This window comes from Melospiza melodia, chromosome 1 (genome assembly GCF_035770615.1).
Source record: "Melospiza melodia melodia isolate bMelMel2 chromosome 1, bMelMel2.pri, whole genome shotgun sequence".
Classification (NCBI taxonomy): domain Eukaryota; kingdom Metazoa; phylum Chordata; class Aves; order Passeriformes; family Passerellidae; genus Melospiza; species Melospiza melodia.
The window spans coordinates 168,492,817-168,510,272 of NC_086194.1; the positions used below are offsets into that span (position 1 = coordinate 168,492,817).

Below are 17,456 nucleotides of genomic sequence, written 5' to 3' on the forward strand. Positions count from 1 at the left end.
TGAATGGCAGAAGATCACCACTAAAAAAACATTTTGTCTCCTGACATCCATGAAAAGTCTTTTTTTCCCTTTAGTTTCAAGGAAAGGATAAATCAGTTGGAAATTCTGTCACAGACCTTTCATGCCTTCAGAGGAAGCTGCAATTAGCCAGCAAATGTGGTGATGAAAGGATGAGTGATCCTGTGGTCTGTGCCACGAGTGATTGCTGGAAGATGGAGACGTAACAGAAAGGCACCAGGACAGCTGAGGGAGTGCAGCATCAAGAAGCAGCAGGACATATCAGAGGTGACATCAGCTGGGTCACTGCCCAGATGCAGCTTTTTAAAAAGCAGAAGTTGTCTGCTGAGCTTTTAACAGGCTTCCAATGCCATCTGAAAGCCACTAGATTTTCAAGTGATGGTCAAATTCTTAGTACCTGCATTTAAACTGGACATCTTCTTAAGCAGCAGAATGTGGAATATATCCTTAGGTGTTGATATGTTCCAATATTTCAGTACTTTTGTGAGATTTGTCTGTACTGATAAGTCTGTTAGGAAGTGTCAGTGAAGAGATGGCAATTCAGATGCCTATCCTTTGTCATGGTCTCTGTGCATGAGGTATTTTTAGCACTAAAGGCCAAAAAGAAACAGCTTGCTGTTCTTCTGTGAATATATCATGAACCTGGGCAACGACAACCTCAAAAAAGGACATTTCTGAAGCTTTCAGACTATCCTTTTGATGGATGTTCAAGGGGTTGCTTTGAAGGCTGGAAGCCCTTCATCATCAGTAACAGAATAGGGGTAGCATATGTCATATTTTGTGCACTTCATACCTACCCAAAGTCAACAAAGACATGTAAAAATAAAAATATAAATGTTTTGAATCATCTGGACAGGTGGCTGCTTTTGATATCTTATCACAGACCTCACTAAATCAACAGAAATCAATGACAAACCATTGGTACCATCTCATTATTGAAACAATTCATTCTCATCTCCTCCTGTTTGCAAAGTATCTGAGATTCATGTGATGACAGTCCTTTGGTCTAGTATATTTTTAAGTATTCCATAGCTGCCTGTTGTTATCCTTACAACATATAAGCAGGAACTGTATTTAGGAAACGCAGCATCTCTGGAATTTTTAGCAGAATGTGTGTCTATCCTGCTTTCCTGTGAAAGCATCATCCATCCTTGCCAGCCAACTATAGTCCAGAATGTAATGGAGATGTGTGGCAAAAATATCTCCCCCTGCCACAACGTCCTACTGAGCAGACATGCGTTGGTTTTTTTTGATTATGCTATGCTTACTGCCACAAGATCAAATGAGAGCTAAAATGCCATTAATGCCCTCAATGACATCTTCCTAGCAATAAATTCAGTCAAATATAGCAAAATGAATGACAGTCTAGGCCAGATGTCCAGGGAGACCTGAGACAAGCAATTCTGAACAGCTGCTGGCATGAAATCCAGCATTCACAGCACTTCACAACCCTCCACATTTCAGTAGCAGCACCAGGGCTGGAGGACTCATCAGTGGTCAGTACAAAAAAATCTTCCTCCCATTTCCACCCTTTGATTCATGTGTCTCCCTGGAGCTTACACAGGATTATGTCTATTAAAATCAGAGCCTGGCTGTGGCAATAGATGCTTTTGTCTCAGAATGTGCACAAAATAAACAGCAGCTTTGGCATGAGCCCTGGTCACGTTTTCCACCCACCCATACATGGTTTGTATGTTCATGTCTTATGCAGAGCTGTCATTAAAACCACTGAAAGTTAACTGCAACAACTGTTAAAAGTTTGATCTTCTAAACATGTAGAAGGCTTTGCCATCACAGTGAACTCCTTTCCTGTCCCTGCTGCATTAACATGGAATTTAAAAGTGGTACATGCACAAGAAATCTCTTGGTGCCGTTCTCCATCTCCATTCTCTCACCCCCCAAAACATTTCTACCTCAAAAATGCAGGTAACAAAAAAATTACATTATCTCCAATAGAATATTTCTGCTGGACATGCTCTCATTAGCTCCTCCTCTGTTTTAGCAATATTTTCATAGATTTTAGACCTGATCTAGACATCATGCCTCTTGAAAGCTTTCTGCATGCAAAGCAATAAATTAAATAAGTATGATAACACTGATTCTGCTAAAGAACACCTTCCCTGTCTTAAATGCAGGAAGAAAAAATTCAGAGAAGACTCTGGGATTGTAGGGTAAAATTTAAGGGTAAAAGGGTAAAAAGTCACTATGCAGGAGAATTTGATTTAAGGGTAAAAAGTTACAATACAGGAGAAAGTGCAGTCAGAGGTGAGAAGTGGGACCATGAGAGAGGAGTAGCCCCAGTACAGAAGGAGGCCCAGGAGATGCTCCAGGTGCCAGAGCTGAGGTTCCCCTGCAGCCCCTGCACAGCCCATGGAGAAGCAGCTGTGCCCCTGCAGCCCCTGGGGGAGCAGAGATTCCCCTGCAGCCCCTTGGGGTCCATGGGGAGCAGAGATCCCCCTGCAGCCCCTGCAGGACCCACACAGGAGCAGGGGGATGCCCAAAGGAGGCTGTGACCCAGCCCATGTGGAGAAAACTCCTGGCAGGACCTGTGGACACGTGGAGGGAGGAGCTGATGCCAGAGCAGGGGAAGAGTGTGAGTAGTCCTCCCTCCAGGAGGAAGGAGCAGCAGAGATGTGTGCTGAACTGAGCACAGCCCCCATTTCTCACTGAGCTCACCAGTGCAGGTGGAAGCAAACACTTGGGGAGTGACTGTCATCCAGGATGAAGGATGCTCCAGTGATCCTTTGCAATCCAAGGAGAAATGTTATGCTGGTCTGTGTGGACACAGGATGGGCTCAGAAAGCCACAGATAGATGGTTTTATACTCTGACAGGCAGGTAAAATAATTTTTTGAGCAGGCAACAAATGATGTCCCAGGTAAAAAGCAGAGTAAACACTTGCTTTGGAAAAGGAAAGAGAGAGAATTGCAAAGGAAAATCACACTTTTAGTGTTCAGCAGCTGCAACAGGATGTGGAGTTGGTCAAGTGTGCCAGTTGGAAGGGTTTGCCATTTTCTACTAGAGCCCAGTTGAGTGTATGTCACAGACACATTTTATGAAAAATCCTTTCCTTAGGATTTTTATTCCTGAGAAGCTGAGAGGCCTCAGGAACAAAATATAAACAATGATTATCTGCTGCTGTGGAATGTTGTTTCTAATTAATGGGCAATCACAGTCAGCTGTCTTGGACTCTCTGTCCGAGACAGAAGCTCTTGTTATCATTCTTCCTTTTCTATTCTTAGCTAGCCTTCTGATAAAATCCTTTCTTCTATTCTTTTAGTATAGTTTTAATATAATATATAACATAAAATAATAAATCAAGCCTTCTGAAACATGGAGTCACATCCTCATCTCTTCCCTCATCCTAAGACCCCTGTGAGCACCATCACAGTGTGTATGATTACATAAGATTTTCACAGAAAAAAACCAAGCTCCTTCAGTCTGCATAGCTTACAGTTATATTATTCCCCATGACTTCCATTTGTATTGGGATTACACCCTCCATTATCCATTTATGTTTAGGATAAAAAAGAAGAAACACCTTGATATTGCTGGGTAATGTCAACTAGACTCTGCCTGCTTGCACTTGTCACTCTTTAAGGACTCTACATAAGCCCAGAGCTTTTTATTTTGCAAAGGGAGGTTCCAGAAAGCAATAACAGATCTTCATAACATCATGGCCTGTTCACAGTAATCACAACAAACACTGCAAAAAGCAGCAAAACCAGGCAGCTTTCATGCAGTCATAATGAACAAGAGAGTGATTTATCAGTGGTGGAAGAACAGGCTGTGTGATTGCTGCTCCTATTTAAGTGCTGGGAGATAGCAGCCACAATGCCTTCCCATCCTCCTCATCAAGGAACTGGAAAATCAGGGTCATTTATGCAGTGCAAATCCCCACACTTTTCTCCATTAGAAGTCATTCAAAACATCACCAATGCTTATGCTGTTGGCAGCCAGAGCCTAGAGAACACCATTTAGTAGAGTTGAGATGCTGAGGGGCAGAAAAGCACAAACATCCCTTTGCTTCCTTAAGGATCATCCCCAGCAGCACCCAGAGCATTCTCTTCATGGTACAGTGCCAGAAAATAAGGGGGGAAAAGGTCCTATACAAAGTAAACCAAAATCTGGATATAAATAACATGTCACTATTCATATTAAGTAGTCTAAATTATTATAAAGTATTTGAACTATATCAGAGCCAAAAGGGAATTCATGGTTTACTCTGGAAGCTGACCTATAATTAATACTGACTTGCCAGAAAAATCCATCACATCTCCTGTAGTAAAATCATAGAATCACAACATCAGAGAATACTTTGGGGTGGAAGGGACCTTAAAGATCACCTAATTCCAAATCCCTGCCATAAGCAGTACTCCACTAGATCAGGCTGCTCAAAGCTGCACCCAACCTGGCCTTGAACAGTGATCTCTGACAGAATGGAACTGGGTAGAAGACAGGAAAATAAAGAAGCATAAGCATGAAAGAAAACAATCATACCTTTTCATATCTACATGAAATTAGCATATCTAATATTCACATCCATGAACTGAACCCATTCTAATTGTGCAGAAAGGAAGGCTCTACTTACTCTCACAGAGACGCCTCCTCAGCTTCCCCCGAATTTTATCGATGGCGTTGTAATCAGAGACATGAAACACGTGAGCAGACTTGGGCTCTGAAGCAATCTCATCAAGTTCCTCTTTTAAGGCTTCTCCAACACCCACAGCAAAAATCCTAATCCCAGCCTGATGGGCTGCAGTGGCTGGATCCAAGACAAAATCCTGGCTCCTTCCATCAGTCAAAAGGATGGCCACTTTTTTAACAGTTCGATCACTAAGTCTCCCACCGGCTTCTTTGGAAAAACTGTAGGTGGTGATGTATCTGAGAGCATCTCCAGTGTTGGTGTTGCCCCCATAGTACTGGATCTGTCGTGCAGCCTCCTTGATCTGCTCACGGGTTCTGTGCTTGCCCAGGTCGAACTCTGTGCTCGGCCGGTCGCTGTACCGCACCACCCCCACTCGGGTCTTGTCTGGGCCAATCTCAAAGGTTTCCACCAAATTGGACACCCACTGACGAACTTTCTCAAAATCTTCTTTTCCAACGCTGGAGGAGGCGTCCAAGAGGAAGACAAGGTCGTAGTGAACGCTCTTGCAACCTGCAGGAGAGGCAGAACACGTTGTTAAGGGGAGATGAACTCAGAGGACCAGACATAGCAAATCTTCCCTGGACACAGCTCCCTAGGGAGCAGTTTGGAGGAGGCAGCAAACCCTCTCCCTATCCTGCAGCGGAAGAGCAGATTCCAGGCTCTTCTTCCCTGTGATTCACCTCATCAGTTTCAGGACATCTACAGAGCAGCACAGACTCAGCTTTGAAATGCAAACCCTTTCCATTTTCTGTTTCTAACTACTTCAGCTCAATCCTTCAGCTATACCCTCTGCATGAAGATATTTTTCTCTGACGTCATTGCAGTGCCTTTGCTCAGGCAGTGCTCTGGAATGACCTGGACAGATCAAAAGCCCTGTCCTGACCTTGCCTATGCTAATCCTGACCCTGAGTAATGAAGCTTTCATGTCCCCTCTTGCATTAATGTTATGATCCATTTATGCTTAGCTAGAAGCAGTTCTTTTGCCCAGCATGATGTGTTGGTGTAGCAGGCCTGTAACAAGATTATTTCAAATTTGAGGCTTTCTGCCACTGCCTATTGACTAAATGATGACTTACTGAATTTTGGAATGTGTTCCTCAATAACAAAGGGCAGCTGCCTTGTGAGGGAAAAGTTCACTTATCCCCACAACCATCCCTTTGTCTCCAACCTTGATATTTGCAATATGAGGCCTGTATAATCCAAAGCAAAAAGCTATTTTAATTGCAACTTGCTTGCCCTATATCAATCCAGACTGGTTGCATATTTGTCAGACACTTGCCAAAAAAGGGGATCTCTCAAGAGATGTTTTTTAGCTGTTTCTGGATACATGCAAGTCAGGAAGCACTAGGTCCATAAAAGTGCCCAAGAGTCATCAATATAATGCCTCAACTGTACAAAATGTGTATATATATAAATATGCTTATATTTATTAAGCATATTAAATATGCTTATATTTATTTAAACCATATCATAGACCATAGAGTTTTAAGACTGAAAGCTGCTCCAAAAGTCAGTTTGGTCACAGCTGCCAACCATTGCTTCTTCAGAAGTTCTTGTCTCATCTTGTCCCAAAAAGTACAACTGGATGTTTGACGAGAGGTAGAGTTACACATTTCCTGCTGAATTCCAGCATTTGAACATACAGGAAGGTCACAGATTCTTCTCTCACACTCAGATTTTGACACAAATTATCTCTGGATCTTTTTGCTCATCCCAGGGTTGTCACCCTGCCTTGGAATGGAAGAATTCCTCAACAGCCCATGGCTCTGGAAAGGAGGGAGCGGATAGCTCAGCTACACAGAGAAAATTTGCCTTCAGAAAAGAGTAAAAGCATTGTAAAAGAGTAGGTCAGTGCTCAAGGCATTGCATGTGACCATGAGAATTATTGGATGTACACCTGGAGTGTGGCAGGCGATGAGAAAGGAGCATCACCTGCTGCTGTGTTGATTTCTGTAGCAGAGCCCATCCCAGCACATCCCAGCTGCTGCAGGGCCTGTGGGAACAACCTCTGCACACGGGATTGGGACCACACTGGGACCAGCCCATCCACAGGGGATCTCTTTGGAAACAACCTGTTGTTGTGGTTTAAGCCCAGCTGGAAACTGAGCACCACACAGCCCCTCGCTCACTGCCCTCAGCAGGACTGGAGGGAAGAGAATTGGGAAGGTGAAAGGTGGAAAACTCATGGGTTAAGAGAAGAAAGTTTATAAATAAAATAAAATAAACTATAAAATAAAAAAAATAATTAAATTGTAATGAAAAGCAAAAAAACCAAAGATATATAAATAAAACCCAAGAAAAAGGAGTGATGCAAATGAAAAAAGTTGCTCACCACTGACTGAGTCACAGTCCCCATGCAGGAGTCTCCAGCCAAGTGTCCCCCCAGAGTTTTATTTCTGAGCATGATATGGTTTGGGATATCCCTTTGATCAGTTGGGGGCAGCTGTCCCAACTTTTTCCCCTCCCAATTTCTTGTTCTCCCCAGCCTCCTGGCTGGTGGGAAGAGGAATAAAAAGGCTTTGGCTCAGTGTGAGCTCTGCTCAGCAGTAACAAAAACATCCCTGTGTCATCAGCACTGTTTCCAGCACAAATCCAAAGCACAGCCCCAGAGCAGCTACTGTGAGGAAAATTAACTGTGTCCCAGCCAAAACCTGCATGTGGGACTGTGTTCTGTGATGGCATTTTGTGAGTGAGGGAGTGCTTGTCTCTAACTCCAGAGCAAGAAAAGTCTCTCTGGGAAAACACTTTCAAAGGCAATCTGAGAGTGGAGATGATGGTTTAAACCATTTTATGCTATGGCATGCAAGTTACTTCTGTGAATATCAGCTGGGCTCTCAATTATGGTTCTGCTTGATTTTTGGAGAATATAAAACGCAAAAATATTAACAGTAAAATGTAAGAAAGAAGCTTACACTTCTCCACCTTGCCTCCTTCCCAAATTCATTATTATATTAATCTATTCTGGCTGGAAGAATGTTAATTAGGTGAGACTAACTAGAGAGCAACACCCACAAGACCTTCCTGTTACTTATTTTAATGACTCTCAGCAGGTGAGACAAGAGCAATTTCAAAACAAACAGAACAGACAGAATGAATCCTGTCTGTGTTCAAGGGCAATGAGCCTTAAAACAAGGGGGAGTTAAGGTTTAAAAAGTGATACCTATTCAAGGCAGTATTGCAGGGAGGAAAAACATGGTCTTTCAGGATCATTTTTTTTGGCATTGGTGATTCTTTGCTTACAGACCTGGTGCCAGTGAGATGAAATGCTGCAGAAATGCTTTTAGTAAATATTAATCTGCATTTTCAGCACTCTAATGTCCACTGCTAGACAAAATTTATTGTTTTCCAAGAATGCCATAACAGTACTGTTTACTGGCAGAAACAATTCAATTCATGTTAAGGGAATATGGGAGATAGCAAAATTTCAGTTTTGTAATTGCAGAAATGCTCTCTGGGAGCACAATTCAAAGAGTTGTGCTCATCTACTCAGACACTGAACCAACTGTTTTGCAATATTTCCTTTAAAAATAGTTCACAAACAAGCCATAAGCCCAAAATTATTTAAAGTAAGCACAGAATGAACATATAAATGGCTTCACTATATTCTGCCTGTGACAGGCCCAGAAGCAGAAAAAAAAAAGTGAGATTTCACTTTGTTTGGTTACTAGGTATTTATTTCTGGTAAACTTCACCCAAAAAAACCATAGAGAGATCATATAGGAAAGCTGTAAAGCAGCTGTTCCTTAAACTGAAAAAGGTCTAAAAAAGTCTTTCCTTTCTTATAAATTACCCAAGCTTTCCTAGAAAAAGAGACAAAAACTTCCATCTCAAAATGCCTTTGGACTCATAAAAAACTGTGTGGGTCTACAACCATTTTTCATTTGAGGTGTGGCATCACTGATGTCAGATATCTCTTCTTGCTGCCACACAAAAAGCGTGTCCTTATCAAGGATCCCTGTAAGAACAGTCCCTGAGCTACACCATCCTCTAATGCATTCAGTGGCATTTGGGGGAGAGGGTTCATGAGCCCAGGCCAAAAGCTGTGCCAGAAACCAAGCTGATAACCAGACAAGAGAGAAAACACAGAATCCTAGAGTCATTTAGGTTGGCAAAGACCCTTAAGATCATGAAGTTCAACCATTAGCCCAACATTGTCAAGTCCATCACTAAACCATGTCCCTAAGCACCACATCAACACATCCTTCAAGTGTCTGGAGTCAGGGGAGGGTATGAAGAGTGCCCTGGCCCTGTTTAGCTCACAGGGAAGTCCCAGCCAGGCAGAAGATTCACCAGGTCTCATCTGACACCCACAGGAGGCAATGGAGGAAGTGATCACCTCCATGCCAGTGTGGGGTAGATGGAGCACATCCGGAGCAAGCTGTGCTGAGCTGCTCCTCTTGCTGTGGGCAGCTGAGCTAAACTTTCTATGCCTGCAGTAGAACCAAAGACCCCAGGTCAATCACAGCCTTGACCCTTGAGCTTTCTCCATCCCTAAGGCCTGTTTTACAGATTTCCAGCAGTAAATATCTTGGGCTGTCTATAGATTTCCTCCTGGAACTGATGGTTCCCATCATGGGAGAGCCCAGCAGCTCCGGGGCAGCGAGCGGAGCGCGTACCTGCTCTCTGTGCCGCGGTTCTCTCCCCGCTGAGCACCAACGTGAGAAGAACCAGGAGCTGGGGCACACGGCACCTTCCCACCATGGACGTATCCATTTCTCCTCTCTCACATCAGCTCCTCTTTTCTCCGGGGTGCGAAGCTTGCTGGAAATCCAACCCGCAGCCTGGAAAGGGAAATAAAGAGCGAGTGTTATCGCGCAGCAGCGCCAACGGCAGTAATGATGCGAGGCATGAGAGCAACGTTCTGGAGAGTCGCCTCCTCTGCCTGTCATTTTACTTGACTAGACATAAACTGCTCAGACAAAGAGGCAGGAGTTCACCTACTTTTCAAAAGCTATACTCGTTCACTGGCTCTATTCACTGTGAAGCAGCTGAATGGAAACAGGAGAGAGATTACCAGATTATTATACTTTAATTGAGCCCACTGCCAACTACACAATCAGCGCACTGGAGTGGAAACCATTCCTGACCTGGCCCTCCCACGCATTCATCATTAGGAGATACACAACACAGAGCCCAGATACAAACCACTACAAATCACACACACAACCCGTTGCCACTTCACCCATCACTGCTTTCAGTTCTGGAGCCCCAAAAATGGCAAATGCTAAAAATACACCACTGTTTTCATGCACGTATTTGTTGACATCAGTCCTTCTCTGCAAGAGTAAACTCAGCAGTTTCAAAACATGTCTTTCACTATTTAGCTTAAAGATGTACAAAAGCTCAGGGTTATCTTCAATATAAGGTCTTTGGTTTGGGTTGACTTTGAGTGGAGTCACTGAAGTCAGAAGGTATTGTAAGAAGCCAGGCAAAGTGGCTGAGCTTTTAAAAGTTAAGCTGTGTTTTCTAACACTAGATTGACACTTAAGAAAAAAAATCTGTTATTGCCCTTGTTTTATTATTTTTTATTATATCATGAAGTCATTGCAGTTTGATCTACTGTTTGAACACCCAGAAGGTAGAAACAAGCTTCCACTCTGCAGCTCTCACTGCCTGAGGCATTATTTTCAAAAACTTTTCCCCATCTCCTGATTCTTTCTTTTCCTTTTTAAGGATTCTAATGATTTTTGTCCATTTTCTTGGGGAAGTTGTGCCTTCTCAGTCTTTTAACATGCACGTCTGCTTCTCACTGTTGATAGCTGGGTAGAAGTCATGAAGGGGACACTGTCTGATGTAGTTCATTGCTGCAGAGTCAATTATGCCTTCTAGGGTATTTCTTTTCAAAGCAATAAGGTTCTGTGGGAATCACAGACAGGAAGAATGGTGGCGTCAGCATTTGTTCAAAACCCGTTTTGATCACTCAGATGTTGGGCCTATCTCAACCATGTATCTCAGCATGTTGCGCTGGTTTAGGAAATTAAAAAGGGGAAAAAACTTTATGAAGTTGTCAAGATGTCACTATAAATCCTTATCCCAACAAAAAATACAGGCTCTTTCCAAAAGATAAAAACCAGGTTATTTTCAGAAGTCTGTATCCTATGCAGACAAGGAGAAAAGCAATACATATAATAAACTATTCCCTGTAAATAAAATTTAGAAGTACCTGCCAGCAGTGGAATATAAATACAAGAAAGATTTTTAAAAAATCATATTTATTCATGTACCAACCCTAAATACAAAGGACACAATCAGGTGCTGTAGTTTACACCTCAGCCAGACGATGTCCCTACCAGACAGTGAGGTGTTCAGCTTTGAGCCAGCTGGAAAAGGCTGCAGGGTAAAAAAGGCATGAAAATACCACTGTGCCCTACAGGAGTTAGAATTTCCTTCTAAATAAGCACGTTATTGAAATACCAATCAGGCAGCCGCCTGCAGAGGGATCAGGACAGGCATGACTTTAAATATCCATGGGAGCCTTCAGCCCAAGGTTTCTGCTCCCCTGGATTTTTTTAGGAAACATTGTTTTTGGGCACAAGTGACGGGACAGCAGGTTTGTGGCAGCAGCAGCAAGAGCTGGGAAACCAGATCTGCCAGGAGACATCCTGCGCTTCCAGCGCCGCGCTCAAAACGTCCTCGCTCCGTATCTGGGCTTGCACGGCTGTGAAGTTTTATAAATACACTCTTAAAAACAGTCTTGGCCAGCTGCTAACCCACAGCAGGCCAGGATAAAAGGAGCAGAGCACCAGCTGGTGTCAGTCAGCAGAACAGCCCGGGCTCTGTGAGCAGCAGACGCAGTTGGGTGGATGGGGCTCACTGGGTGCGTGTGGGATTCCACCCCAGCAGAAGAACTTCCTCCACAGCCAGGCCTGAGGGCTCTGTCTCTAAGGGCTCATTCATCTCCCCTCCTTGCCAGAACACTTCAAGGGCTCATTTCTGCATTTTGAGTGCTGCAAGGTGTCTCAGAGCAGCCATTTAGGCTAAAAATAGTGCGGGAAGAAAAAGCCACAAATCAAATCAGAACATCTGCTTAAAATGTTTAATCATAACTTGTGGTGGCTTTAATACACATTTATGGTTCAATATTATTCTTGCATTCAGGCCAAAATATATAATTTTTTATCCACTTTTATAGCATAAAGAATTGAACCAAGTCTCTTAACTTGCAACCACTTTATGTACAAATATACCAGTGACAGAAAATTGCCCTATTCACATCAACAGGACTCATGTCATGGCAATGAAGTCTTCAGAGGAGTTTTAAGAAAGGTTGGAAGTAAAATATTTTTAGCTATGTGTTTTCCACACTTGTTTCTTTCCCACCTCAGTCAGCCACTTTGAGACTGAGCTCAGTTTGAAATTGCAGCAGCTGATCACTATTTATTTCCCTTTCCAGGAGAAAAGGTCAAAAAGGAGCCAAAATTGAGACAGTTTAGTTTTCAGAGTGATCCAAGTCTAAGAAATTCTCTATATTTAACCCTATTTCCAAATGGCCAACATGGATTTTTTTTTTAATTACTGTTATTTTTAGTTCAGCCTATCATGTGGGAATAATTTTGCTCAAAGAGGCCTAAGTCAACGTACATAATTTAAAAATATCTCCCATTTTCTTTTTATTTCACAAACATCACCTTGGGATTCCCTTGTGATGCATTAAGGGGTATTGCAAAGAGAACTGACAAATCCTATCACGTCCGAGTTTGTTACTGAACTGTGGACTCCGTGTCTGTCTTTTTAATAGTTTAATGGGAAAAAAAGAAAGAAGTGAATACTTCTGGCTACATGCAAACATGATGTGGGAATGGCATCCTGGCTGGGAAGTCGGTGAATGTTAGAGTGAGCTCTTTACACTCAAAATACAAGCACAGCATAAAGCTATTCATACCATCTCACAGCTGAACAAACAATATGCAAAAGATAGGCATGAGTTCTATATAACTTTCAGCTTCAGGATGGCTTTTTGGGGGGTTAGTGTGGAGTTTTAGGTCAGTTGGAATCCATGGTAAGGTCTCTCTAGTTTTGAACAATAAGTAAATACTCCTTGGGGAATGCAGAGCAAAAAACATCCATTAAAAAAAATATAAAGAGCCAAAGGGAACTTGGATTTCTCATCTCAACACTGCAATTCAGAAAACAAGGATGAAAAATGTCTTTGTGCAAAATGAGGAGCAAAATTGTTTGTTTAGGAGTGGCACCTCAAAAAAATAAAAGGAAAGACACAGAGGGGGCAGACACAGAGAATGTGGCAGAGAAGAAAACTTCATGGCACTTCTAGGAGAAGCAATTTGCACTGGCTCTGCATATACCCAATCTCAGCCTCTCCAGATACTGCTCTTCTGTCCTGGTTTGAGAGATGCCACAAACAGCAAAACCCACGTGAGTCAGAGATGGAACAACACAGAACACTTTCTCTGATCTCCTTCATTCTTCAGAACAGTGATTCAGCCACAAATATTCATAAAACAAAACAAAATAAACCTGGAGTCACAGTAAGATGAGCATTTCAGGAGTGTGATTAAATAAAACTTTTCCTACCTCATGTGAGGAAAAGTTCAAAGACCCCACAGGGACAGAACAAAGACCACTGAATCAAAGTTAAATGTTAAAAGTATGCCCAGTTATGTACTTTAGACTCCTCATTAAAATATTCAAGCTCTTGCTTGCATATTACTAAATTATACCACTGAATGTTTTGTCTTACTGTTAAATTCAAGGGGGGCTGATTCTATTATTGTGCTTGATTTCATCCATTCGTCTGCTGCCACTGAACATCACCATATGCCATATAAATGTTGTAACTATGCTGGCATTCATAATGTGATTTTAAATGTCTTTGGAACGCTCCTCTGAAGAAGAGGTTAGCTGGGGGTGAAAAAGACAGTGTCCAATTATACAGCTTTTCACACACACACAAAAAAGAAAAACAAATATAAAACCCAGCACACTAATACATCTGACATCTTAGTGGAGTCAGCTTGTTGATTGTGCTTCTTCCAACTACTGAACTAAGCAATTTAATTATCTAAATTATTGCTGATATGAGCAGGAAGCCAACTGTATAAAAGAGAGATGGGACTTTCTTCCCTGCTGATCATCCCATGGGTCATATATCTTTGTTCGATGATTTTTAAAGAAATTGTCCAATGGCATTTCTGGAAGATGTGCATCTTCCCAGGCCTGATCCAAAGCCAACTGCAGTTAATGAAAAGAGGCACATTGATTTCAGTGGACATTGTTTAAAAACCCATGTGAATAACAGAGCAGAAAATTCTCTGCTAACACCAGAGCTATTCCTGAGGTTACTTTGCTCAAATACAACAGAGCCAAAGTCTGCTGAAATCAAGGAGGAGAGTACCAGCAGACCCACAGTATGGTAGATGAAGCCATTCATGCACCCTGCTAGCAAAAAACTCTTCAACATCTGCTCAAAGTGCTGGTGAGGCTGCAGGGAGTGGAACATCTCTTCTCTTCATTTGCAATGATAGAATCACAGAATTGTTTGGGTTGGAAGGGACCTCCAGGATGATCTCATTCCAACCCTTGCCATGCACAGGGACACCTTCCACTAGACCAGGATGCTCAGAGATCCATCCAGCCTGGCCTTGAACACTTCCAGGGATGGGGCATCCACAGCTTCTCTGGGCTACATCCATTTTAAGAGCAACTTCTATCCCAATCCCTAAAAATCTGATCAGATGCAGGGTGATGGTTAACATGAATGTGAGCCAAAGCAGTTTTTCAGCTTTATGGGAGATGAAATGGGGCAGTAGGAAAGATCAGCAGACCATTCCACCCATCGATTTGTTTGCCTTTGCTGAACTCTATTACTGCCCTGAGGCACTTGGGGCTGGAACTGCCCAGGCCCATGAATGATTAATATTGCTGCAATTGGAAGTGTTTGATTGTGTGAGAAATAAAGTACAAACTGATCATTTAGGAGGGGAAAAATAATACATGGCTGTTCCCTAAGTGATAGGTACCTGTCCAGGAGACACAACCAAACAGGAGTTGAGTGGAAAAAATCCTAAAATGGAGCATAGCCAAAAATCCTAGAGGGCCATGAAGCACAGTCCAAGGATTAACTCAACATGGGCATTTCCTAATTTGCAGCCTGAGAAATGTTCCTTTAACCTCTGTGGCGCTGCACGTGCCCACACAAGGAGCCCTGAGGCAAGGTCAGAATTAGAATACAGCTACTCTTGACTCCTTAACCTATGCTTGGATCAGGCATTCCACAAGCTGACCCCTCATAAATGCATTTACCACAGACGCTTTAAAACAAGCCCTTACTGGTTGTCTGCCAAGTCCCTGCTATTCTAAAACATCCTCACTGCTAGAGGAAGACTTTGCAGGATATTTTTGCCTGCTGCAGCCACGCAGTGTCTGCAGGCTGAAACCTTGAGGCAATATTCCCAAGTAAAACTTTTCAGTGTTTTGCCCAGAGGAAGTAACTCCAGATTTAAATTGTACTCTTGCATATCAACCTTAGAAATCTTTCTAGTCATTGTCCAAGGAAACCCCAAGGTAATCTACAATCAAAATCTGTGACAGACTCTCTCTTAACTTTGGCATCATTGACCAGAATGTCAGGAAAATCTGCACTGCACCCTATGAATTAATGTGTTTATGGACCAGCCAAGCCCATAAAGGGTGACCCCTTCTCACTTCAGCTAACAAGGAGTTTGAATTTAAATAGAAGTTCTACATCTAAAAGGCTGGTTCTGTACAAAACACAGTTGCTCAAGCATCTTGGTAAACCTTACTGAAATAGTTATCAAGGAAAAGACCCATGGGAAGTGTCTCAGAGTTAGAAGGGATTAGAAGAGCTGATAAGGAGAGGCTGATAAGGGGAAGCTTTGCACATCTGATCTGGGAAAACAGTGCCTGAAAACAGACTATGCCCAAGAACCAGGCACCAGTACCTGCAGCACTTGTACTGACAGCTTCTCTCATCGTATTTATTTACTCACTGGCAAAGGCAGGAAGAATGTCTTGAACTTGAAACTGAAGCATTGGTTCAATACTTCAAGATGCTTTAAAAAAATATAGCAAAGTAGCTTCTCAGGGCTGCATTTTATTTGAATTTTTTCAGATAAATTTTCCCCTTAATTGTTACTTACTTTCCTCTGCAAAGCTGTAGCCTCTTTAGCTTGGACCAGGGAATTAGCAACAGAACAGGATACTCAGAGGTTGGTTTACTTGTCATAATCTCATTTGCACTGTCCTCTTCTACCCCCAAAAGATTCTCAAGAATAAAATTCAAGTCACATGAATGGCAAGTCAATTACAAAACACGTTGGTCGATTTTCTGCCTCTGCAGTGGCTCACCTTTTGGGATACAAATTTACTCGAATCTTGTGGATATTAACACAATATTATTAGGTACATAAAAATTTAGGAATGCTCTTGGAAGAACACACTCCAACCTACATTACCAAGTAGCAGGTGCACAGCTCAACCACCCTAATAATGACTGTATTGCACAAGGCTAAGCTAGAAAACTTTGCCCATATTTTTTGTCTTCTTTTAAACCTAGCACAATGCTGAAATGTCTCTCATGTTGTTGTTGAAGCAGGGTTTGAAACATGAAGGTGTCCTGGAAATGGAAAATCCATCACCTGAAGGTAATACACATCACACTGGCTGTTTGGGGTAATAAATAACATTATTCTCAGAGTTTCATACATTTAAATTAACTTCCACACCTGTCTGCAGGATGTCCAGATTAAAGAGGATTGATACAAGCAAGACAAAGACCAAAATGATGCCCAGAAAAATTATGGTAGGACCAGTTTGTGACGGAGTGGAAAATCCTGAGATTTTTCCTCAGTACTGCATGTTCAAACTCTCCTTAGTGCAGGATGTATGGAGCATGTTGATTTTGTACAGGGTCACAGAACACCAGTCCTTTGGCCTAAGCCCTGTAAACCTGTACTGGCAAAGTCCTACAAATCCCATTTCCTCTCAAGCAGAGGCCAAACTGTTCCAACCTACATTAGCTATTAGGAAGAAGCCTTTAACACTGAGCCCCTGAAGGCTATTCAATATGAGAGTACTCCACTCTTACAGGGCCAATTTCCTGCTTTTTATATCCTCATGGAAGTTCTTACAGCTCTTGGAATGAAATTTAATATTTTCTTTTTTAGTACAGTCGAGGATTATGTCAGTAAAAAGACCCATATGTAATGGCTTTATATAGTTAGCAAGCAGAGCTGGAGCAAGGAATCAGGATGGGGTAAGAGCCTAAATCTATTTGGAAAATAGACAACATACTTTCTAACAAAGAGGAGCCTGGTGAACGCATTTCCCAGAACTCTTAACTGGGGCAAGGAAGAATTGCTCTGCATTCCTTGCTCTCTGCCTTATGATAATGGCCTGGATAACCAGAATCCCTACAAACTCCAGAAATGAGCTCATGCCCATTGTCTGCCACTCTCAGGGTTATTAACAGGGCCATGCTAATTGGATGTGTACCACACACTCACCTACCACTTCCCAACATTCCTGCTGAACTATCCAAATGACAGAAAATTTCCCAAATACAGGAATGTAAATGCCTCCTTCTTGAACCATGTGGCTGAGTTCCTCCTCCATGTGTTCCAAAAAGATGATGGACATCTAATGTAATGAAAGTTTGCTCAGAAACAACAAGTGCATTTGATTAAGAGATTTAGTACTGCAGAGCCTTTCCATGGCAAAATTTGCATGGTCTTGACCTCTGTAATGAAACCCAGAACTCTACTGTGGACACCAACACACCAGCAGAAGTGTAGGATCTGTGAATAAAGACCATG

General features: G+C 42.4%; 1 protein-coding gene across 1 annotated transcript in view; it reads right to left on the bottom strand.

Moving 5' to 3' along the window:
- Nucleotides 1-17,456, bottom strand: part of COL22A1 (collagen type XXII alpha 1 chain) — a 232,096-nt gene that overhangs the window by 195,444 nt on the left and 19,196 nt on the right. The window contains exons 2-3 of the mRNA XM_063174607.1: nt 9,282-9,446; nt 4,609-5,175 (exon numbers count right to left, since the gene is read on the bottom strand). Of these exons, the coding sequence (XP_063030677.1) occupies nt 4,609-5,175; nt 9,282-9,378 (664 nt within the window). The 5' untranslated portion in view covers nt 9,379-9,446. The remainder of the gene's footprint in view (nt 1-4,608; nt 5,176-9,281; nt 9,447-17,456) is intronic.